The 25,885-nt window shown below is 43.8% G+C and overlaps 1 protein-coding gene across 1 annotated transcript in view; it reads right to left on the bottom strand.

Moving 5' to 3' along the window:
* Positions 661 to 25,885, bottom strand: part of SYN3 (synapsin III) — a 212,324-nt gene continuing 187,099 nt past the window's right edge. The window contains exons 10-15 of the mRNA XM_021386408.1: positions 23,526 to 23,600; positions 20,651 to 20,753; positions 13,039 to 13,173; positions 7,911 to 7,995; positions 6,127 to 6,424; positions 661 to 4,991 (exon numbers count right to left, since the gene is read on the bottom strand). Coding sequence (XP_021242083.1) covers positions 4,859 to 4,991; positions 6,127 to 6,424; positions 7,911 to 7,995; positions 13,039 to 13,173; positions 20,651 to 20,753; positions 23,526 to 23,600 — 829 coding nt within the window. The 3' untranslated portion in view covers positions 661 to 4,858. The remainder of the gene's footprint in view (positions 4,992 to 6,126; positions 6,425 to 7,910; positions 7,996 to 13,038; positions 13,174 to 20,650; positions 20,754 to 23,525; positions 23,601 to 25,885) is intronic.

Here is a 25,885-nt window from a genome sequence, read left to right as displayed (position 1 = left end):
TTCTGAAAATGTAAATGGTACTGGTGACTGTTGTGATGGCTGATACTGCTTTCTACAATCCTTTTGGATTTCAGACAATGGAAATGAATTTCATTTCCCATTAAATACAAGCTGTTTCATCAGTACTACTTTTGTGCTTTTCCAGGTGATGTTTCAGTGATTCATCGTTTTGTGTTACAAATCAGCTGACTTCAGTTGGGTCAGGAAGTTCTCCTGTTAACTCCTGTGGGAGTAAAATATAATGCTTTGTTTTGCTCTCAAAAGTTGTATTTCTTTTTTTTCTCTCTCTTCTCCTACTTCAGACAACAGCAAGCCAGTGCAAATCCTGCCATTATTAATCAGATATAAGTATCAACAGAGGATGAGGCAGTGGTTCCCATTCAGTATGAAGATTAGCCTTAACTTTAACGTTTTCCTAAAGTGGTTGAATTGCCTTGTTCCAATGGAATTTTCATTTAAGTGTATCGTCAGGCATTGTGGAACTAACAGTGTCTCTTTATAGTCCATTGACTATAAAAAGGAAAATGGAAGTCTACAGCACGCGTGTCTTGCACCATTTTGCCCTTGTTAGTCTTTCAGAAATGCATACATAATACTCAGACAAGGTCTGACAAATTTAACTGATAAAGTAATTTGTAACTTAACTCTTTTTTTTTTTTTTGTTTTTTTCAAGCTGTATCTGGGAACAGTGATCTTTGCGTGTGAGATATATTAATTTTGTGATACCAGTGGTACTCATTTAAGTCTTCCTGACATTCATATTGCTTGCTCTGCTGGCATGCTTCTTGCTGCCCTGGAGTTCAGCCCTCTGTTGTGAAGACAGCCTGGTCATTCATCTCCCAGTCTGATGCCACGGATTCTGTTTATCCTGGATTTTCTAACTGGGACATTGGTTTGAGAATAAATGAGGCGTTATTGCAGATATCCCAGTGAGTGACCTGAAGGTGTTCCTTCCCTTTCTTTGTGGTGTAGCGGAGGCATTGCGAGCCAAAGATGAAGGACTCTGTCTTATCCCAAACTGTTGAGTTCTCTACAGAGGAGTTTCCTTAATTCATAAAAGTGTATGAAAGACAATGTAAACACCTCAGGACCAACAGTATAAAATGACAAGACAGAACAAAGGAAATACTTGAAAACCAGCCACTTACTTCATTATTTATCAGCTTCTAAGGCAGGTTGTATGTGTCATTGCTGCTTGCAAGCTCTACAGAAGAGACACACAAGCTGAAATGCTTGAAGGTGGCCACCTTTCCTTACCTGTACTGTTCCTCTGCGTGCACTGCTTCTAAGAGTTGCTTAGAAATTGGGAACTGTTAATCTTTTTTTTTTTAATTTGCTTTTCCTTATTCATAGAACTTAAGAAGACCTTATTAAGTAGTGTAGTCATATGCAGGGTGTAAGGTCTTACGTGCCCATCTGTGATAAGTGAAAGAAAAGAAAGTACAGCTGCAGTCATCGGAGCAGGACTGCTATTCTGAGCCTTAGCTTTATACAAGACGTTTAATTGCATGAGAACATGAGTTACATTCCTCTTGAAATACCACACCTAGATATTATAAGAAAGTCAAGATGTTTTTTCAGTCTGTGTCTAAACAGCAGAATGTAAATTCATTTTCCAGGTGGTGAGTATGGGTGGGTGTCTTAGCTGTGTCCCAGCTCCTCCTCGGGCTAATTCCAAACACACGCATCTATTCATGTTTCCTGGTTTCCATGTGAAGAAAATGAAAGCATGCTCTGACCAGGTGTTCAGTTTTCACAGCTACGAGAAAGACCCCAAGGCATGCTGTGAGCCGTGACTATGCTGTGATTTAAATGTAACTTCCATTTACCAACTTTTCTGTTGCCTTCTTAACTTCCTTTTACTCTAGCTGCTACATTTAGGTACCTAAATAATGCTTAGTTATTCCTTAGTTTGCCGTTCATAAAAAGAATATACCCCTTTTATTCCCCCTCTCTATTGCTTTGTTAGATTGTAGGGATTTTGGAATAGGAGCCCAGCATCAAAGGTGGTGAATCTGCTGCTAGCCACAACATCTAGTATGTGAGTGTCATAGTTGTACTGCTGGAACATTTACAGGATACAGTGCAGAGTTTAATCTCTTTAACTCAGGACATCAGCTCAGTGTGTTCATTAAAGCACTTTTGTGAGCAGAACAGAAAATGCTTTTCAGAACTATAGGAATAGGAAAGATAAGTTGATAGTGCTTGTTGCTTTTACGCATTTTTGCAGGCTGGATCAAGGGGAGAGCCTTTTCTGTTTGCTTGTCCCTTGAAAGATGACAGCTGGGAGCTGCAGGCGGATGAAGAGATCTGAGTCGCTGCTGGGTACCAAGTCAGCAGTGCTGTCCTGTTGCAGTAGTCAGTTGGAGGACAGTCCTGCTGCGTTTCAAGCGCAGCATAAGCAAATGATCCAACTGTTCTGGTTTCAGTGATCAACTGGAGTCAATTGAAGGGGTTGTGCCTTACCAGTTAGTAGCTACCTTTTTGTGTGTGTGCGTGTAGGATGTATTGATAAGAGAGAGATACAAAGATCTGGAGGATAGAACAATTGAGGATTCTGGCAGTAAACTTCTATGTTTGTTTTTGCATTTCTGGTGACCACTTAGTAGGGAAAGGTATAAGCCATGCTGAGGGAAGTGTTATAGAAGGAAATCCTCTTCCACCAGCACTCTATTACCTCTTCTCCGTATAGTGGAGCTTGTTAGTCTGCTGTTGTTCTCGGCAGTGGGACAGTGTTCGCTCAAAGTCATTTGTCACACTTTTATTGCTCCTGGAGTCTGCAAAACAGCAGGGTCTGTTTTCTTTCTCAGACAATGACAGGTATTTATGATGCTACATTGTAAGCTGCTTAGCAAACCTGGAAGGACAACATAGAGCTGGAAAAAAAAAGATAAATCATAAGGGAATTGAGTGGTTCTTTAATTCGGAACTTGAGATATAAATCATTGGTCCAGATGAGTCTCTCAAGAGCCTTCCAAGCTGGAAAAGCTATGCAGTTACTTGCCTGAAAGTGCACAGGTCACAAAAGCTATTATATTTGTAAAGGGCTGTTCGGATTGGTCATACAAGGTCCGAATGACTGCATTGGGTCTAGATGTTCATTACAGGTGCTATGCATGAAGGAATTGCTCATTTGGCTTCATTCCCACCAGTGAATCATGAGATCCAAGATGGCGAATACTGCTGTCGGTTTTTCCAATATGGGGACCTCACTTTTTAAGTGACAGCTGAGATCTGTGCCGTTGGCTTACATGTTTGTAACTTACTGACCTCCTTTCCTCCCTTGGTATTCCTAAGTGTAGCTGATGCGAAGTTGCCAAGGGAAGCAAAAAGTCAGAAGCCTGGCCTTGAAGGTGTGTGTATGATCTGTGGCTCACATACTTGAAATGGAAGAGGCTTGCCTGCTTCCTCCTGGAGCCATGCCTCAGATATGTCAGGCGATGGGATGGGGACTGGTGCTTTCATCAGGTGTAATATAAATAGAATTAACGTAATGCGTGGGGTGGGCTCTCAGCTGGTAGAAATAGCCATAGATACATTGATTTACGTGCTGATTTTATCAGTTGTGAACATTGTTTGTGTCATTCCTGCTTTTGCTGTGTCCTAGTCGAAATATATTTGTTTGTATACAGCTTCATTCTATATTATAAGCTTAAGAAAAGCACAGCCAGCAAAGATCCATCTCTCTCTTCTCTGTAAGGTCATTACCTGCTTGGGGCAGTCACATACATGCCTGCCCCTTGCTTGGTGTCTCTGGATGGACCCCAGCTCATCTTATTTCTAGATGACATTTTTCCTGTTCCATCACAGGTCTGGCATCTTGGTTCATTTTGCACTCACCCCAGTCAGTGGGAGTTCAAGGAGTGAGACAGGATTTCACTCCGTCTCTCCATCCAGTCTGTATTATGGAACACTCAGCACCCAAGTATGTGCACTTCATCAACTCTGCTATTAATTAAACATGTTCCTGGGGGACACACATAGCCAGATGTGATCAAGCCACCAAAGTGCTTGGATTTGTGTGGATTGTGGACATGAACTCTTGAGTGTTTCCAGGGGCAAGGAAAGGAGTTGTTTTTTTGTGTGTGTTTTTGGAAGGCCCATTTCTCAGGTTATTTTTGAGCTAAGGCTACAGGATTAGAACGTGACATTTTTCTCTCAGAACTTGGGAATCACATGCTGGGGACATAAATGCAAGGCATGAAAGGGATGTTTTAAGTGCTATGAGCAGAGTGATCTGGAACAAAGCAGCAGTCCATCTGGATGACCTGCTCATGTGATCTTTGGCAGTTACCGATGCGTGGCACTGTGTCTTACTTGAATGTAGTTGTACTCTGAAAGATGACTTCAAGTAAAGCTGGTATCATGAAGCTCCATAGTTCACTGTATTTCCATACTTAGGCTTTATCAGTCAATTGATACTTGCTGCTGTTTTTTGCACGTCTGTTTCTGAAATAATCCTATATTCTTATTAGCTCAGCCTCAACAAGGATTCTGTAATTGGAAGTTAGTGATTGTATGGATTATATACGAACCAAAATAAAATCTAGTTTTCACTGTCATAACTGTAGACTCCACAGGGATTAGCTGGAGTAAAATTTGATTTACAACTCAGTCACTTGAACAGACTTAATTCTGATTATGCACAAAAAGCAATGAAATGATGCCACTTTTATACAGTCACATTTCAGGCTGTTATTAGAATATCTTCTTTGTTTTAAAACAACTGTAGTTTTCCCAATTCCTTTTACCCAGGTATTAGCTGTAAATTGATGGATTCTGCTTAGTGTATCCCAAGATGACAGCAGGTATTTGAAGGGTGAGGGCTGGCCAAAGCACAGATCCAGCTGCTGGGCTGTTAATCAGAAAACAGGCTGGCAAATGATTTCCTCAGGTTGCGGATGGTCTCCGCTTTTGCTTCATCTTCATTGGCATTTCCCCTCTGAGGTGATTCAGATATGCTGAAGGTGTTTGTCAGGGACTGCGATTTGCTGAAATGGAAAACAGAGTTGAAACTCAGATTCAGCAGGAGAAGTTGTTTTTTCAGAGCTGGTTACTGATGCTTTGTGCTCCATCACAGAGGCACTCAAGGAAAAAGAAGTAAGCAGGGAGAATCTCCATGTGTTAAGACATCCAGGAATGGGGGAAAATGGGGAAGAAGGGGATGGGCAAGTGGCTCCAATATCACAATCCAGAACTGTTAACTGTTTATGAAGGCATCTGATTAAAAACATACCATTGCCATTTGGCGCTACTCATGCAACAAATACTGAAGTCATGTCACTGTTAATACGGAAGAGTGGATTTATACTAAAGATCACCTTTTTTCTCATCAGCCACGCCATGAATGGTGATCCTGTTTGGGACTGGACAAAGTGGCAGCCATGTCCCATGCAAAATGTGCTGTTGCCTAGCCTCCCTGGCATGTCTACTCTCTGCTCTGCCTTTGCAAGGCAGCATCTGCAGTACTGTATTCAGATCTAAGGCCTCCAACTCAGGAAAGATGTGGAGTTGTTGGAGAGGGTCCAGAGGAGGGCCATGAAGATGATCGGGGCTGGAGCACCTCTCCTATGAAGACAGGCTGAGGCAGCTGGGCTTGTTCGGCTCGGAGAAGAGAAGGCTGTGGAGAGACATCATAACAGCCTTCCAGTATTTAAGGGGAGATTATAAACAGGAGGGAAATCAACTTTTTACACAGGTAGATAGTGACAGGACAAGGGGGAATGTTTTTAAACTAAAAGAGGGGAGATTTAGGTTAGATGTAAGGGGGAAGTTTTTCACTGAGGAGGTGAGGTGCTGGCACAGGCTGCCCAGAGAAGCTGTGGAGGCCTCATCCATGGAGGCATTCAAGACCAGGTTGGCTGGGGCCCTGGGCAACCTGAGCACACATTTAGCAGTGCGCACATGAACAAGACAATGAGTGTGAAGTCTTGACAGGTGTAAAGTACAACTGGTTCTTCCTGATAGCAGTTCACTGGTGACCTGAGTTGTGCCTGGCATTTGTACACTCACAGTTATCCAGGCCTTAGTCCTTGGGGACTGCTGCCTGACAGCAGCTCAGAATACTCTTTTTTGATAGCCTTATTTTAGTGTCTGCAGTTATTAGTGGTTTAACAGAGCACCTACTTCAGATGTGGGTGTGGGGTGGCTTGCTGCTTGGATGTTTCAGTGGGGCTTGGCTGGCTAGGAGCCCGGCCTTGAGCAGGAGGTCTGGGCTGCTGTGGTGGGAACACGCCTGCCTTAGAAGCCTGAACTGGAGAGGACCCAGTTGCTGATCGGACTTGCTGTGGAGATCCAGGTGACCTTTGCTGCTGAGGTGAAGTGGACAGGGGACTCTGGGGCTGCTGTCCTTGAGGAGAGAGCCGTTGCTGTGGAGGTGCATTTGTCCGTGGAGGCTGAGATGCCTGAGGCTGGCGTGGTCCACCTGGAAGGGTCATGTAGTTAATAAGCATGAGGAAGATCATGTGGAAAACAAGGAAGTAACATCTATATGGAAGAATGATGTTTGCTAAGAGGAGTTCTGCTATTCAGAGCAGTGTCATGCAAAAGGATAAGGGAAATCCTCCTTTATAAGTCTAGCACCAGTGTTGTGCCCATGTCTCTAGAGATTTTATAGTCTATTTCTTTATTTCTTTAAAAATTAAAGAAGTTCTGCCACTCTACCCAAAGGAAATTGCTTCAGTGTGCTGTACGTTTCCATGTAACTAATATTTCTTGTCCTTGGCAAGCACTTCTTGCTTTGGGAAGGAAGACTGGTTTGGGTCAACAGTCTCTTCATGGGGCCAGCAGTTTGATGCAAAACTGTACACCCTATCATTATCCATGGGTTTGTTCCAGCATTATCAGCAGGTGGCTTCAGCCATATTAGTAGCAGACCCTCAAAACAGCATCTCAATTATTTGGTCACTACTCCCTTTTACTAATTGGAAATGAACTCTATGTAGCTCAATCCTTGTTATTAAAGCTGTGAGCAAAGACTAGGCTATTGAGGCAGCCTTGGCTTGGGGAAATTGCAGGATATGACATAGCAGTGTGAGAAGCCGGCAAAAGTTAGTGCTGTGAGAGCTGGTTGGATTTCACGTGTGGTCAAAGTGGGAGCTGTGAGAAAGAAACTTCACAGCGAATTGGAGGGGCACATTCAGGAAAGCAATATCCTGCAAGGCCAATGATTCCTAAGTCATCATATGAGTAATACTGTCAATATATTTGGTATCAGGAATGCAAAATTTCAGATATAGCAAAACTGGGACTGGTGAGGAAAAGGTAATTAGAGGTGTATTTTTATTTGGGAGGAGATTGCAAAGGGAGAAGGGGACGAAGGTGGCAAAAAGGATGGTCTGGAGATAGGAAAAAGGATTACAGAGTATGTGAATTGAATGCTTGATGTGGTGTGGGGTACCCATAGGACAGCCCTGTTCTTCAACACTGGCTAAATCTGGAGAGTAAACCAAATGTGTTGTTCTGGCCAAGCCACAAGTCAAGCCTGGTTCTGCTGTCAAGAGAAGCTGAGGGTGTGCTCTACCTTGGTGACAGGGAATGTGTGTATGGATGAATCAAGAAATCTGGTGTCACCATCTTGGTATCTATTCCAGGCGTGCCAGATCTTCCTATCACTTCTTTACACTTGTAGCTGCTACAGCTTTGTGTAAACACAAATACACTTGTGCCCAAAACCCTGCTCCAATACTTTGCTGATCCAAATCCTAACAGCATTGTCAGCTGGATCTGCACTAGATTTTCAGCCCACTTTCTGAGCTACTGCAGAGTATTACAGTAGCACCTTTAAAGGCTCACAGAATCTGCAGCCTGCTTATCAGTGAATTGGAAGACCTTTATCTTGAGAGCTTTTATTTAGAAAGCAAACTGATGTCTCACAGTCCATGCAGTCATAGGGTCCCAAACAACTGTACCTTGGGGAGGAGGCCGTGGCTGAGACAGTTGTGCAAGCTGAGGTCCAGGTTGAGTTTTCATTGACTGAGGCTGAACTTGTGGAGGCTAGAGAAGAGAAAAAAAAAAAAAAAAAAAAGCCATTCCTGTTAATACAGTCCTCAGAGAGGAGCCCAGAGGTATTATAGGAACAGTGGAATCTGAAGTGTTCCTTAAATATATACACACAGCATCTGGCTGGTAAAATTTCAAGGGACTGAAAGAGAGAGCTGAGTAATAAAGAGCACATAAGTTGTTTGCTCACAGGGAATAACAATGAAGTTACAGTTTATGATGTTTTTTAGGCAGTCAGGAATTGCCAAATTTATCAGGCCTGAGGGGTCTGTTAGTCCCATTTCCCATTTTGGACAGTTGCCAGTACCAGATGCTCCAAAGGAAAGAGGGATGAACCATGGAAACATCTATGGAGTAATCATATCTTCACCCTAAGGGGTCTTATCTTGATTGCTAGTAAGCAAGGACCAGCTTAAACCATGAAACACGAAGCTTACTATCTGCTCCACAAAATCCTTGCAACCATTCCAGATGTTTTATTTTAATATTGACACCCAGACCCTTTGAAACTTATTCCACTCTCAGCCTCACTACCTTCCTGACTTCTCAACTCCATTACAACCTACCTTTGCTAGGCCATTCATTATTTTGTGGACTTTTACTGCCCTCTCTATGATTTATGTCCTTTCTAAAGCCAACTGACTGAATCCCTTCAGTCCCTCCATGGGAACGTTTCCAGACTCCTAATCATTTTCATCACACACTTCTCTTTCCTGGCTTTTTAATCCTTCCTGCAGATGCCAGAAGCAGGGCTGCTTGTATTATTCCAGATGAAGCAGTATCTCGATTCTCTGTGTACATCACTAACTCGTTACTTGTGCATCTGGGTTCCCTGCTTCTCCCATGCCAACACAGCCCGAGGCTGAGTAATGGTTTTCATTAGTCTGTTTGCAACAATGTCTTTCTCAAGTGGCACCGTTAGTGGGACTTGCAAGGTGTACCTACTGTTTATACTCTCCCTCTCTTTACCCCTAGTTCAGCTTACTTTTCAGTCTCCGGCACAGTATACTATTGTGGTGACTTAACATACACAGCTTTGTCAGAAGTTCTTCGCTACCATCCTTGGTTCTGACTAACCCAAATAAATTGGTGCCATCTGCACTTTCTTCTCTCTCACTGTTTACTCTTTCTGACAGATATTTTAATAAATAGATTAAGCAACGCAGAATTGTTGCACAGAGAGCTTGGTCCAAGGTTAACAAAAGTCTGTGTAAGCCTATTGCATAAAACTGTTTATGAAAGAACACGGGAAGTTGGAGACAGATAGACTGGTATGTGCCGGATTATTTATATGGAGAACACAATGATAAAGGGGTTGTCGAAGATCCTGGAAGATCAGGAGAATGAGCTAAGTGATTCTGGAAATGGGAAGAAATGTTTCATAGTTGGAAGCAGTAAAATGAGTTTCAACTGACTAACATAAATGTGATGAGGTTGCCAGCCTATCTTGTGCACTATTTAGCTAGGACATGCCAAAAAGTGGTGGGGAAAACAAAGGAAATTTTCCATTCCATAGCTTCTAGTCCTGCATAGCTTGAGGCACTAAACATTGTCTTGATTTTGTGGAAATACACTGTCCTAATCCCATAAGACATCCTTGTTAGTCTGGACAGAGAAAGGGAATCATATTGACCTCTATTGCCTTTGCCTACACCCGACCCAAGGCTTCTAAGAGATGAAGGCAAAACAGTATTTTGAGGCAGGGAGGTGAAGGGGTGAGGGCTACCCAAGGTCCTTCAGCCACTGGAAAGACAACAAAGAGGGGGAACAGTGAGTCAGAGAGCCACGAGAGAGCTGCAGCAGTAACCATAAAACTGCGTAACATGTGGTTGCCACGAAAAAAGAGGTTGTTATTAACATCTTACAAGGTCAGGCTGGAGGGGCTCTGAGCAACTTGGTCTAGCTGTTGGTGTACCTGCTCATTGCAGGGGGTTGGACTAGGTGGCCTTAAAGAGTCCGTTCCAACCCAATGATTCTATGATTCTATGAAGTTCTGCTTTCTATCAACGCAATTAATAACTAGTTATTTATGTGACAGGACCATGTTTAGTATTCTTTAATATACACTTCACTAGCTATTCACAAGATTTAAAATCTCTCAGATCTATATCTTCATCTGAGGCCAGAATCTGTTCCACAGTGAAACTTTGCCTTTTAGTCCCTCTCTGCTTGCTTTTTTTTAATAGCTCATCCGATACCTTGCCTTAGGCTTTTGGTCAGTGTAGCTACATTATTTTGACCGACTTCCTTCTACCTACCACTTTATGAATATATTCTCAAATTGCTTTTGGGCAAAGAATCAAAGGAAGATTAATGGACCGTTTTTCTTTGGAAAAAGATCATGGTGAATGCTCTTAAGTCACAGTTCTGTTGGTTTATTAGTCTTCTGTATTAATTATAAATTTAGTTATTGAGATAATTTTTAAGGCCTATGGCTTCCTTATGTACATTTTTCTGTATTACTCTTAAAGCCTTTTTAAATACAGATTTTGTATTATACACCAATCCTCTGGAGCAATAACTGTTTCTAATGAAATAGCGCTTTTTTGGCAGCTGAGTCACTTCCTAAATTCGTTTCTCTGGATGTAGCCAGCTGGATCAGGGGCTTAATAATTTTTAGAAATATCGATCATCACTAATTTAATCACAGAGCTTGCTCTCTGCTGTGTCTTTCTTGTCAGGAAAATCTATGTATAGTTTAAGAAGTTCTCCACTTCCGGCAGTTACATTTAGTAGAGCCACACTCTGTGTTGTCTTCTTTTTCTCCTTTAATGCTGGATGATCCACAGAGTCCACCAATCTGTTGGTGAACTCAGAGAAATTGTTTCATTCTTCCTTCTGTCTCATCTTCAGAATCAAATTCTATCCCTTCTCAGTTTCCTTTTTTTACTTGAACGATTGTATGTAATGGTCTTCGTAAATGTCAGATTTCCAAATTTGGAAGATTTTTTTGTTTGTCTTGAATGTCTCCTTTTACTTTGCCACTTAGGCCTAGGAGTTTATTTCTTGCATTCCTCGCTCAGGAGCAGATCAGCAATGTATATATGCATTCAGGAAAACAATGTTCTCTTAAATAGCATTCATAAAGCATTCCTTATAATACTAGGGAGCTTATGATTTACTTCCTAATTTTACTAAAAATCACCTTTTCTATCTGTTTGTGCCACATCGATACTTTTTGATACCACATCTGTTCTTGGGATATCAAGCCTAATACTACAAGTTCACTTCCTGAATTTGTACCTGGGTGGTTCATAAGGCTAGGTCATAGAATCACAGAATCACAGAATCATGGAATCAGAATCATAGAGCGGTCAAGCTGCTCTTTCCTATTGCATTTGGATTTTGCAGTTCCCAGAAGAAGTTGCCTAAATGGATGGGAAACTCTCTTTGACTTATTGTTCTGCTGTGATATTGGACTTGTTTCTTGATAGCTGTAGTCTCACTTTATTATAACTTGTTGCTTCTTCCATCTCTGTCAGTTTCTTAATTTCTCAGTTTTTCTTCATCCAGAAACTTGTACAGATAGCCACAACAATATGTGTAGATATTCTAGGCATACACATTGGATATCCAAGAATTAATATTTCTATGTGTTCAATACTGCTTGCCTTGCATTAAGAATTGTTTTTTTTTCTCGATTCTGTGGAAGTCTACATCTGCATCTCTAGTTCTGCATCTCAGCTGCCTTGCATTCAATGGTATCTCTCTATCGATTTTTAACTATGTGTTATAACATTATGGTGGCAATTGTAGTTCGTACAGTTTCTGCAGTGTTTGTTGTACCAAGGTCTTTTTCCATAGTAAAACACTACTTAACACATTTGTGATTTTAATTTTCTTGATCTTGTATACAGATTATTTGTAGGTTGTATTCTCGATGAGGAGTCTTACTTAAGTATTCTGTTTGACATCTTATCCTTCCAAGACCATTTGTTTTGTTCTTGTTTTATCCCTATTTTAGGTCTGTTGTAATCCAATCCAATCTTGTACCAGTACATTACAGACATAGACAACAGATGCTTCTGTCCATGTTCTTCTCAGTTTCTGCAGGCCTCCCCTTTGCTCTTCATTTATACACTCTATATCTTGGTTATTTCAGATGGCAGTTGTTGATTCAATTTTGGCCAGAGTAAATGCTATCCTGTCTGTATCACTTTCCCTATCCCAAACCATTTTTAGTGTCTATTAAATGTTTACCCTTCCCACTCCAGCTAAAATCTTTTTTGGAGTCCCAACTGCCTGTTGGGACCTGGTTTAGCAGGGAGTGAGCTTGTCATAGGACAGAGGCAGAAAGCCACAGAATCCAGTGTCTTGCAGCCAGTGTTATCCCTCATTCTGCTTGCTCTTCCTGTTCTTTCTTTTGTACAGATTTCTGTTGTCCTCAACCCTTAGTGCTTGGCTCCCTGCTAGGTACTGAAAGAGGTGTAGCACATACAACTTTAGATTGAATGTGCCATGAGGCATGTTAAATGCAACGACATGTTCTTATATGGTTTCAGCAGTAGTTAAGACTCCTACTGATGAAGGGGTGAAGAGCATTTCCAAAGAAACAGTGCTGCAGTGAGAAATGAAACAAGTCTTGGTAGAAATCCCCACTCTCCTGTTTGGAAAGCACAGATTTTCATCAGGGATGCAAAAACTGGAGTGAAGCCAATCCTGAGGATTGGTGTTTCACGGAGGTGAGGCTGAGAGTTGCAAGCACCTCTAAAAATGTTGTCTTCAATATGAATCTAAACTGAGATTTAATTTAGCAAGCCAGAATGCATATGTACATGCATGGCCTGCAGTACTGGTGTGGTACCACGGCTATATGGAAGGAGAGGAAGGGAGAGCAAACCATTTATTAGGGGCACACAATGGCAAACCGTCTGCAAGAGACTTCTTTGGAAGGGCAGGAGTCAATCTATCCAACACAATCCCGTGTGGGACTGTTCAACTCTGTGAGACTTCTGATTACCTGACACACACAGGGAGAAGAGAGAAAAAAAGAGTTTGAGGAAACAGCTTGACCAAAAGGTCTCTATTCTTTCATACCCAAGGCCTCAGTGGTGACGGGGTAGATCCAGCAGTGCTGACGAGCTGAGTCATTTTGGAAACAACCAGATCGGCTATAAGCTGTCTGTCCTCTTCCACATGCTCCCCAATCAAGGGCATCGAGCTGTCCATTACCTGCCAAGAGAGGGAAAAAAGAGCAGTTAAGAAGGAGGGTTCCTGGTGGTGGATGCGTGTTTCAGCTCACCTTTCACACTAATTTGCTTTGTGTCCCCCACATTCTTGCGGGTCTCTAGTCATCGATCCCCTCCTTGCTGAAACATGCTTGTATGGGATTTCACTTGGGTATTTTTGGATGTGACGTGTACTTTATGGGATCACAGACTCATAGAATTGTTTGAGTTGGTAAGGACCTTTAAAGGCCATCTGGTCCAACTACCTTGCAATGAACAGGGACACCTGCAGCTCAATCAGGGTGCTGGGAGCAAACACAAACTTGTGCTACTTCACGTCTCCTGAGGAGATGACTCTCATGGATGGGGTTTCTCTGACATTGTGTCACAGCATCTGGGGGAGACATTGCAGCAGAAAAGGCCACATGCAGGCACAGGAGATTGGAAGCAAAATGTGCTGAAGTCTGAGGAGATGAAAGCAATAGGGACTGGAGGAAACCAGGAAACATTTGGGATTAATCAACACAAAACACTGCACCCTGAGAGGGGAAATAAACACTACAGATACATAATGAATAGAATATCACCAAAACAACACCACCTAATGCAGAAAAGGAAACTTATTCTCTGCTTTTCTTCTTGATATTATCATGATACAACTGCTTCCCAACAAGTAGTAGAACTGTGCTGGAGAAAGCTGGGAAGTAAAACTGTGGACATGGGGGAAAGAGAGCTGTCAGAGGATCTTTGAGGTAAGAAATGGTCTGACAACAACAACAACAGTGAAAGCACAGCAGACCCTCAGCTGTGCAGCAGCCCTAAACATCATTTTCAACAGTTCATTGTAATTTGAGTTCTTTGCAAACGTTAGCTAAATCCCACAGGAAGAGCTGCGCTATGATGAAGTAAAATTCAGCTGGATTAAATATAGTTGTACCCAAATATCAGGGTTGGAAGGGTTTATTTTGTTTTTGCTTTTATTTTTAAACCAAACGTTAAAAACCTTGGAAATGCAGAGTTAAAGGCTGTTTTGCTAAAGAAAGGCACTGACTCATGCTCAGATAACAATTGGATGTGCAATCCACTTTGGCAAGGATGCAAAGCTGTGAGTGAAATGGAAGGTTTTGCACCTTTTTTTAGAGTTAAAGTATGGGAAATCAGTGAGATGAGTTCACTGAGTTTGTACTCTAGTCAGTTCTTGTGGAAGAGCTATTTATTCGGATTTGTTTCTATTGGTGGCTCATGCAAACACTAGAGAAGCTGCCCAGGAGATTTTAAGCGGGACTTTGCATGAAGTTAGTGTTTTTATCCAAGGCTACTTGACCCTGGGTGTGAAAGAAGGAATTCAGAAAGTCAGATAGAAATGCTCAGCTCAATACACAAAGTGACTTTTCTTTCCACTGCCCGGTCTGTTTCTCTTCAAAAGAGGGAGATGGAAAAATATGTCTCCCTAGATGTATAAAATCCATGATGGCAGGGTCTGGCCAGCACCATCCCCCATGCCTCACTGCTCCTGGGAGCCCCTCAGCAGGTTTCTGCCCAGCTTTCCTCCCCTCATCTCCCTCATTAAAAACATTCCCATCCTGTTTGGCGATAGCAGTTCCTACATATGAAAAGAGACCTCATCTCCATGCAAGGCACCATGCAAGGGCCCCGTGTGACCACTAGATGATGCCATTATTCTGCTGACAGACCGACCTAACCCTTACAGCGATAAAGTTCAGTTCAAAATGCCCAACTCAAATAAAACTCCTAATTTCCCCATGTTGAGAATGCTTTTCCCTATTTCTGTGGCAGCAGTGGCTGGAGCAGAAGGGGAAATTGCTATTTTATAAAACAAAGGTACTGGGGGAACGAACCCTGGAGCAGGTCCTACCTGAGCAAGAGAATCACAGAATCATAAGGATTGGAAAAAGCCACTAAGATCACCTAGTCCAACCACCAACCCATCCCCACCATGCCCACTGACCATGTCCCTCAGTGCCACATCCACATGGTTCTTGAGCACATCCAGGGATGGTGACTCCACCTCCACCTTGGGCAGCCTGTGACAGTGTAGCACCACTCTTCCTCAAAAGAAATTTTTCCTCATATCCAACCTGAACCTCCCCTGGTGCAACTTGAGGCTATTCCCTCTTGTCCTATCTCTGTTTCCTGAGAAACAGGCTGACCCTCACCTCACTACAACCTCCTCTCAGAGAGTGACAAGGTCACCCCTGAGCCTCCTCTTCTCCAGACTGCACAACCCCAGTTTCCTCAGCTGCTCCCCATCAGACTTGTGCTCCAGACCCCTTGCAGCTCCACTGCCCTTCTCTGGACATGCTCCAGGGCCTCCATGTCTTTCTTGTAGTGAGGGGCCCAGAACTGAGCACAGCACTCAAGATGCAGCCTCACCAATGCAGAGTACAGAGGGACAGTCACCTCCCTGCTCCTGCTGCCTGCACTATTTGCGATACAAGCCAGGATGTCATTGGCCTTCTTAGCCACCTGGGCACACTGCTGGCTTATGTTCCAACTTTCCAGCCACTCTGCCCAAGCCTGTAGAATTGTGTGGGGTTTTTGTGACCGAAGTGCAGGACCCAGCCCTTGGTCTTGTTGAAGCCCATACAATTGGCCTCAGCCCATCAATCCAACTTGTCTTGGTCCCTCTGAAGGGCCTTCCTACCCTCAGACAAGTCAACACTTCCTCCCAGCTTGGTGCCATCTGCAAACTTACTGAGGGTGCGCTTGATCCCCTTGTCCAGGTCGTCAATAAAGACATTAAACAGGACAGGTCCCAGCACTGACCCCTGGGGAACACCACTTGTGACTGGTCGCCAGCTGGATTTAATTCCATTCACCACCACTCTCTGGGCCTAGCAATCCAACCAGTTCTTTACCCAGTGAAGAGTACACCTATCCCAGCCATGGGCTGCCAGCTTCTCCAGGAGAATGCTGTGGGAGACAGAATCAAAGGCTTTACTAAAGCTTAGGTAGAGTACATCCACAGCTTTTCCCTCATCCACTAGGAGGGTCACCTGGTCATAGAAGGAGATCAGGTTGGTTGCTGGGAAGACGCACCAGGAATCAGGGCACCTGCATTGTGTCTGTGTGGTGTCTGGCAGGGTAGCATGAGCTGTAGGAGGCTGCCAGTATGGGGGTGAGCAGTCACATCCTTGGTGGAAGGCGTGTGAGATTGGCAGTGATTTTGGTGAGCAAAATGACACTGCTGGCTGTCACTTGAGTGGAAAAGAGCATGAGATGTCATTTTGTGAGTCCTCTGGGAAGGGTGAGTTGCCCTGCAGCTGGGCAGACACCAATATCAGTGCTGAAATAAACAAGCTGGAAGGCTGCCCACGGAGGTGGTAGAATCAGTGTCTCTGGAGGTGTTCAAGAACCGTGTGTATGTGGCACTGAGGGACATGGTTAGTGGGCATGGTGGGGATGGGCTGGTGGTTGGGCTAGGTGATCTTGGTGATCTCTTCCAACCTTAATGTTTCTGTGATTCTATGAATATCAGAATCACAGACAGATTGCACTCATCCTGAGAAAAACACAGAGCAGCTGGGCAAAACAAGAAGATATTGACACATATGGTCCTGGCCTTTGTAGCTGCCCAAGGTCAGTGGTTGCTCCCGAGGCAGCTGCTACTGCCTGATAAGGGATGTGGGGGAATGGAAAGCAGCGGAGCAAAGAACAGGCTGAGGAAAATCCCATCCTACTCCACCTCCTGCCCCTCTATGACGCTGAGGCCTGAAGGCTAGGCATGCTTTTCTGTGCTCTTGTGTGCAAGAGTGGGGTGTTAGGGGATTTTTTAGGTAAGGAAGGAAGGACACATGATTAGGCGTTTTGAAAGGACTGATAAGGTAGCGGTGAAGGGATGGGCAGGGAGCATGTCTCTTGTCACACAGCTTGGCTCCAGGGCACGGAGGGCTTAGCCAATCCAGGAGGAATAATACATCAAGCGGATCATTTTACTTGTCCCCCACTTGCTCCATATTCATCAATATGGCAGAGATGTGGAAAAGAGATGTGGATGGCCAAAAAAGGAGGGGGAGAGATTACTAAACCATACATACTGCTGAGCTCTTTTGAGAATCTGGCTGCTAATAGCGGTACCTAACTTGTGCTGTTTTGAGGGTTTGGCCTTCTGAATGTTCATGTTGAATATTCTTTTAAAGTGATAAAGTTCTTTAACTCAGAGGAAAAGGAAGAATCAGCATTTGCCATCGTATTCACAGCTGTTTTAATAGAATGAAACTTTGAAGAAATCAGTAGATTTCCTTTTGGATATGAAAATGGTACTTATAGAACCACAGAATCATCAAGGTTGGAAAAGACCACTAACATCATCTAGTCCAACTGTCAGCCCATCACCACCATGCCCACTGACCATGTGTGTTGCTGCTTTAAAGAGCAGAAGGGCAATAGGTCCTGGCATCTGCCACAGGAAAGGGAAAGAAGGTGAAGTTCAAGTGGCAGCAAATACCATGAGTGAAAGATTATTCTTATCCTCAGCTGATAACTCATCTCATTTGTTTCTGTTTGCAACAAGCCACTGTGATAAATTGCATTTCATAGACTTGCTTATCACTGCTTCTGCAATTCTTTCCTAGAGAACAGCTTTGCACTGTGAAAATTAATTACTGCCTGCAATTGCACTGTGCAAATTCCTTATTTGTTCAGGCCATTTAAGCATGCTTTCTTGTAAAATGTCACAGCATACTGTTCCTTCTCACCAAGAAAAATACAACTGTCGCACTGTCAGAAAACTTCTTTTTTTTTCCCCACTATCAAAAGAAAAAAGCAAAATAAAGGATCAGTTTCAGACCAAGAAAAGTACCCCAGGAAATAGGCTGGAGGCAATTAATTACTTGTCAACATCTCTCTCAGATCTGCATAAAGTAGAAAAGATGCCTGTTTGGCTTTGTTCTGCTATTTGTTTTGCACTGCTCTACTCCTTTCCCAACAGTGTCTGTCAGCCTGGCATCTGAATGCCCACTGATGTTGGTACATCGGAGCTGCTCAATCAGGTTTTCTGCTGGGATAATTCAGCATGACCCATCTGAAGCTGATGCATTTCTTCTGATTTGTGCTGTATTAGATCCGTTGCTTTTTACCTTGGTCTTGGAGAGAGGGGAGTGTTAGTGTGCATTTCTGTGTGTGTGGTGATGGCTGTCAGCGGGTGGCTGTGCTTTTCATGCAGTCACTCACACACAGACAGATGTGAAAAACCAGAGGTATATCCAAGCAGAGGCATATAATCCTTAAGCACAGACTTATCCATGTGTGCACGTACATAGGCTTATGTGCAGGAATAGATGCGGGGATATGAAAACCACATCTCACATCTGACCATGTATGGACACAGTCCAAATGTCCTTACGCTCGTTTTCAGCAAGACTGCTTTCTTGCTCTTCCTTTCTCCGCTACACGTGCATAGAGATATACAAGTGCAGAGCAGGGAGGCAGATTGCTCTGGGGGATGCTCTTCTAGGTGCTGATGAATTGCACGCAGGAGCAGACTCATCACTACAGCAAAGACAGAGGCTTGCCAGCATTTCGTTGCTGGCAACATGCTTGGATCACATGCCCTTTGACAGGTCGCTGCTCCCCGGAGAGCAGATACATAATGCTGGAATGTGCAGTCGCTGGAGGGCTCATGTGGTTCTCATCAGCATCCCAGCCCTCAGCGGGTGGGACTGCTCTCCCACACATAGCTTTCCAGTGTGTCAGCACCCCTTCATGAAGCCGTAGGCTGGCTCTGCTCATCTTCCTCAGCTGGCCTGTGTTGGCGGAGTTTACAGCAGGTCAGATGATGTGCCTCCTTGAATCACATAGTGACAGAGGCACTTGCTTACTTGCCACATTTTCTCTCCCCCAGCGCATCTCTGAAATTTCCACTTGGATTTTCTGGCCAAGTTTTTCCCCCTCTGCCCTGTTCAGATGACCTGAGCATCCTGTACACCCAGTCCCATCTCTGCCTCTGGTCTGCTGAGGAGAGCACTGATCCTTAGCTCCCAGAGCCACAGGTTGTGCAATTAATGGGACTCAGAACACAGATGTCTGTAGTCCATGCTGCCTGTTGTACTTCTGTAGGGCTCTGCCTTGCTGGTCTGTTATTCTAGCGAATGCTGTCCAGGCAAAAGATTTTAGAAAACACACTCGTTTTTTAGTTAACTTGTTCTTGTTGCTTATGGGCCTTTATGCTACACTCTCACCATTTATTCTACTCTCTTAAATCATAGAATCATAGAATCACTTATGTTGGAAAAGACCACTGAGATCATCTAGTCCAACCAAATAAGATGCAGCTAGGAGAAAGACACATTCCTTTAGAAACAGATTTTTAGTGCATTGAATCACTTACTGGATCTGAGCTGGTGGGTAATGGGTGGAAGGTAACATGGCTAATGTGCTATGTGGCACCTGGATTCAGGTTGGGTTGAATCTGAGCATGTTTTCTTACGATGCTATCAATCCCTACTAGCAGCTATCAGAGATGCATTGGCTTTGCTAATGCTCAGCCTAGAAAGAATGGTACTGGGGCACTGGTGCAGTGAGGCATGCCAGATTTTGGGTGCTGACGGCAACACTTGCAGGCTGCTATATGCTTAAGAAGGCAGCTTCACATCTGTCCCGTGCTGGTATGTTGCCACACGGTGGGGACTGATTATCTGGAAAGCTGGGGTTGCCAAGCAGCCTGTGTCTCTCCCAGTTCTTTTCACAGTCCAGAATGAGAACTGAAGGCACGTTAATTCTGATCCCTTGCTGCATATCCATCATAGAATCATAGAATCGTTTGAGTGGGAAGGGACCCTTAAAAGCCATCTAGTCCAACTCCCCTGCCATGAACAAGGACACCTACAGCTCCTTCAGGTTGCTCAGAGCCCCTCCAGCCTGACCTTGGCTGAGTCCAGGGATGAGGCATTCACCACCTCTCTGGGCAACCTGTTCTGGTGCCTCACTACCCTTATTATAGGAAACTTTTTTCTCATATCCAGTCTAAATCTCCCTCTATTAGTTTGAAACCATCTTCCCTTCTCTTATCACAACAGACCCCAATAAATGGTCTGTCACCTTCCTTCTTACAGCCTCCCTTCAGATACTGAAAGGCCGCTATCAGGTCTTCCCAGATCCTTCCCTTCTCCAGGCTGAACAGCTCTCTCAGCCTGTCCTCATAGGAGAGGTGTTCCATCCCTTGGATCATTTTTGTGGCTTTCCTCCAGATGCACTCCAAAAGGTCCATGTCTCTCCTGTACTGAGGACTCCACATCTGGATGCAGCACTGCAGGTGAGGTCTCACCAGTCAATCAGTCGGCCTGGGGCCATGAATTAGACTCTTGCGTATCGGTGGGCCAGAGCTTGGAGGAGACAGGTGGGCACCCTAGAACAATGACTGCTGGACCACGTGTGTAGGTGTAAGAGAGCACATTGGTGCATATAAACTCTGAGGGAAAGTGTTTGCAGATACAGTTCCCAAAGGTTCCCCTTGCTCTCACCTCAATAATATAATCTTTTCCATCTTTGCTGTGGACAGCTTTGACAGCACAAATATCAAGACCTCCGAACATTTCCGCACAGGCATCCACCCACAGTCTGTACCTGCAGAAAGCACAGAAGCATGGCCTAGGATTAGCTGCTTTGGTGATACACCAATATGGTCACCCATCCCAGTGCCTGCACAAAGAGATTCTGGAGCTCCTTTAATCGTAAGGCATTCTTGATATGCTTTGCCCTCATTTTTTGCACCAAAAAAAGAAGAGAATCTTGCCTGAAGTTTCCCGTTAGTTCAGTTTGCTTCAATTCTGCCCTCAAAGCTACCTTAAAACATTTTTTTCCCTCCTTGGTATTTACATCAGATCTCCAGTCGGTTGTCGTTTAGCCAAGCTATAAATATTTAGCTCATTTAATCTCCCAGAAGATTTGGCCCCTTAGAATTTGTACTGGCTTTGCCTGAAAGCCCTCCATTATGCAGAGAACTTTTCTCCTGATAAGATGTTCAGGACACTGGGGCTTCAATAAGATGGGAAAGTGAGAGCAGAACTTTGCAGAGTAGCCATCCCCTCCGTGATCTGTAACCCAGCAGCTCTTCTTTTTACAGTTCACTCTTTCAGTGCCATCCTTCCACAGTCCCTCACCTCCCTCCCAGCCCTTGGACATTGCTCCTGGCCAGGTGGTCCCATCACACGGACCAGGCTGCAGCCCCTTTCTCTGGCCATCCCAGAACAGGACCATCAGCTGTTCTGAGCTGGGGCCAGGTTTGGTGGGTGCCCCTTTAGCTGTCCTGGTGTCAAGAGGAAGAGAGGGAACGACAAGAGGCGTATTATGAGGGGACCGCGTCCCCCCCGCTGTGGAAATGAGGAGGGAACGAGGCGGCCTGGTTTTATTTCCTGTGCAGCTGCTGTGCAGTCCTGAGCATTTCAATAAAAATAATAATCTCAGAACAGCAGATCTGTAAGCAGGACTATGACAAGATGCGGGGAGGGGAGGGAAGGCCACAGTCTCTTGAAAACACTGACATTTTGCAGGCCCTGAGGGGACTGGGAAAAGAGCTGTTTTGGCCAAAGATCAAGTTTACATCCTTGAAGCCAGCCAGAGTCCCCATGGCTTGACAACATAATGATCAACTTGTGTGAACTCAACGTCTGCGGGAAAATGGCTCTTAATGAGGAGACCGAGTGTGTTCACCCCAGCCCCTGTGAGGAGGGCAGAGCCTGAGAAGCACTAACTGGCATGAGGACGAGGAGAGCTGTGCATCCCCTGAGCCCTGAAGCACTGCTTGCAGTGCTATGGGGCAGGGGAGCATGTTTATGCCTATACGTCAGGGGGAGTGTTTGCAGAGGTTCACTATCATTTTGCCCAGTATGATTTGGACATGTCAGTCCTTTGGGCTACTGTTGAGCACAGTAGGCACTTCAGATTGCTTCTATTCAGCAAAGCATTTCAGCATGCGCCTACCTTCTTGTATGCACTGATGACTTAGATTTCAATGGGATTTGTTGCATTTGTGGCTAGATAAGGCTCAGTGAGTTGGGATACTACCTCTATAAACTGAACCTTCAAAATTCAGCATGGTCTCTTGGCAGGAATACAGTTTTTAGAATCAGAATCATACAATCACAGAATGGCTTGGGTTGGAAGTGACCTCAAATCGTCTAGTACCAATCCCATGGCGTGGGCAGGGTTGCCAACCACTAAATCAGGCACTAGATCAGGTGCAATTAGGAAATGTCTACCCTTCATTCTCTCTGGCTCCCAGGATCCATATTAATGTCCAGCTCCCACAGTCATATTAGGGTCTTGAAGGATCACCTTCAGCATCAAATTAGGAGCTTGGTATGGCTTCCCTGTTTCACAGAACTAAAGCTGCAGAAGGGACCTTATCACCTGCACAACTCTTCCACTCCAAAGAGGAGGCGTTTCTCTAATCTAGTCTGAAAGAGGACAGAGGTCCCCCATTCCCTCCTGGCAGTTCATTTCTGTGCATCCCCTTTATTCTCCTATGACCTTTCTCCATCTCACTGCTATCTCTCTTCAAATGTGGTGCCCAAACCTGGGCAGAGTCAGAATTAACCATGACCTTAAGATCATGGGGAATGGGAGATACAATCTGAAAATAAAAGTAAGTCTTAGATTCTCTAGGCCTGATTGAGAACACATACACTATGGATTCTATAAATCAGTGAATAATCTACTTTAAAAAAGCAGGATGGAGAACAGCATATGGAAAATACATCAAAGCAAAAGTTACCATGAGTCAACAATATAATGCAGTTTCAATATTAGCAAATATCTCAGTGATTTGAATATATGGAAGTCCCATCTGCAAAGTTTAGTGTGCAAGATGCATGAGGCAATTCCTTCTGCACTGTTGAGCAGTGAGACTTTCACTAAAATAGTGTCCACTTTTGGGAGACCAACGCTTTCAACGCGTCAGCTGGCAGATTTTTGCTTCTGTTGGACAGAAGAAAAACACTTTTTCCATGTCCACCTCTCATTAGTAATCTGCTTAGAATAACTTCTTGTTAGTTCTTGTTTTGTGCTGTGACCTTACTGATTTTGTACCTACATGTTTGTACTTGTGTGCTTGACCTTACCATGCTGGTCATGTTTCCTGTGGCTAAATTCACTAAAGATCTAATGACCTAGCAATGCTGATCTCTAGCTGTACTTCCAGTCCGTTCTCCAAAATAGGACAGCTTGCCTTTGTGCCCTTAGTATTTTTTTAAGGAAATACTTGGTCTTTTAAGCTCCTTTATCCAGCCTCCCAGGAGACCTCGCTTACCAGTTCTCTCAGTTAACTGAGGTCTAAAATACAATTCCTCCCTTCTAACCTAAGAATACTTAGTACTGTCTTGAAACCCTCTTCCTTACCTCTCTGTCATTGCAATCTGTTCCAACATTGCAGAACCTGTGTTTGCCTTCCAGTTTCCAGAGATAGACGTCCTCCTAGAAAAACAAACCACAAAAAAAAAAAAAAACAGAACATGGAAATACGTACATTCCTGCCCCATCCTCCCTCACACTGTAGTCCTCGTTCTTGACTTAGTGCTTGTACAGCAGGGATGAGGTGAGGTTCTTCCTCATAGAATCTTTCCAAATCCTGCCTCAGCAACACTCTATACAGGATACGTTGTTCAAATTCATGAAAGACCGAATGAGGAATTAGGCAGGGAAATCTCCAAGGAATCTTGAGCACACATCAAGGTCTGTGAATACTTTCTTTACACCTCAAGCCTAGGAGAGCTGAAATGTCAGGAGAAGGTCTCTGAGATAATCACCCTTGTGTTCTGCAACGGTAGCATCCTTCATCTGCGGAAGAACAACACTCCATGCAAACATGTGACTAAGCAGTTCCACAAATGTCAGCTCTAACACTCTGGGTCTATGCAAATTTGACTTCAGTTGTACTGGTGTCATAGAAAATACGATTATACACTCTTTTTCCACTGACTTTTCACTGACCTTCCTGTGGCTTACCATGTATGGTCTTGGAGAATTTATAATTGCAAAATAGAGTCTCATTAGCTGCAACTGATGGTTAATTTCCATTTCCCCAGTGTCGCTGGGTTTCACCATCATCCATCAAAGGGTGAAAATTTTGCTTTCCTTGACCTTATGCACAGGGCAGACCTTGGACAGCCTGCTGTGACAACATTGTGCAGATAACCCTGGCAGAGTTACGTGCTTGGACAAATCAACAAGCTGATGGGATACATCCAGGGAGAATCTCCGCAATGGAAGAGATTTAGGACAGGAGTGTGGTGTGTGATCCAGCACTTTCAACATGTGGTTTTGGGAACCCTCTCTCAGTGTTCTCACCTTTTCAACATGATGTAGAAAAGACTTTGAACTCATAAGATTATATAGACCAGTCGTAACACTGATGTCCTGCTCTACTGTAAACCTGGATCATTATAGCTGGCTACCTAGGGTTTCCCTTTACTCTGGTGAGGGATGGCCTGGTGTCCTTTTCCATTTCTCTTCTGAAGTGGTATGTATAGTTGCTGTGAAATTTAAATGGTCTTTTAAACCTATATTTAAAAGAGATGGAGGAGGGCAAAAATTACTCTTGAATAATTGTGTTTTCATACAGTTAGCTCTTGCCTTTTGTTACCTTCACAGAACATCCATCTTCCTACCCTATATTCTAAGCAAAAATATGGATTTCTCCTTGAGCTTTGATCGTTATGAGTCCTTTGATGGCTTGTATTCACCCCTCAGCCTCTCTTTTGCTATTGACACGTGATTATTTGGTTTTGCTTTTCAGTTCTGTAATGGGAGGAGCCATTCTTCGTTATCATATAGGTTCAGAAAATTTCCCTGCAGTGGCAAATGGCATCCAGAATTCCATTAGTACTGAGAACTCCTGGAGTGTGATTGGTAACAAAATGATTGAATATAAGTGCTTAGAAAATGTATCTGGCATACCAAATGTAAGCAGTTGATTCACTGGTGAGAAAACCAAACCATAGCTATAGTTTTAGAAGGAAATTTGAAATCTTAACTGGGGATGATCCCTCTATCCTGAGCTGAGGAAAGGGGGAGTGTATAATTTCTCCCCCAGTTTCTTCTGCTACATGAGAAGTATTCATGTTTTCTCTTCACCAGTATTACAGTGTCAGTCAAATATATTTGGTGGAATTTTAGGCATGTATCACATGCTGCTTATCTGCTGTTTTGTGGTTGGCCCGAGGCATGAGCTAAGTAGGTGTTTGTTAGTAGTGTAAATCTGGAGTCACTGCGCTGAAGTCAATGGGAAACTGAACTCAAGCCTTGGGTCATGGGCTGGAAGGAAGTGCATTGAACATCTGGGGCGGGAAGGAATGCATGAGTCACCGTCAGCATCCTCCCTCTGGCAGATGCTTGGTGCAAAGTAAACATAATATGCAGAAATTTTGGTACACTGTCTGTTGTCAGAAGGAAGCAGTTTTTAAAGCTTATATGTGTGGGTGTAGGTATAGAAATCCTGGGTAGATTCCATGGCTCACAGATCAAAGGAATTAACTTAGCCTGACACATGCTGTATTGCCTTTAAGGCTGAGATTTGCTATCATAACTAATGATTTTGAGACACCAGTGAGAGTCCTGATATTTTGGGTGCTTTTACCTCTGCCCTCTGACATCATAGAGACTTATTTATACCATAGAAATAATCTATTCTGTCTGATGCCCAGATGGAAGACCCCATGATCAGAATGGCTATGCCAGTCTCCCAAGCTCACTTCCATAAA

The sequence above is a fragment of the Numida meleagris genome, chromosome 1 (assembly GCF_002078875.1).
Source record: "Numida meleagris isolate 19003 breed g44 Domestic line chromosome 1, NumMel1.0, whole genome shotgun sequence".
Taxonomy (NCBI): Eukaryota; Metazoa; Chordata; class Aves; order Galliformes; family Numididae; genus Numida; species Numida meleagris.
The sequence above is the reverse complement of the archived record's forward strand: the minus strand, read 5'-3'. Positions and strand labels throughout refer to the sequence as shown.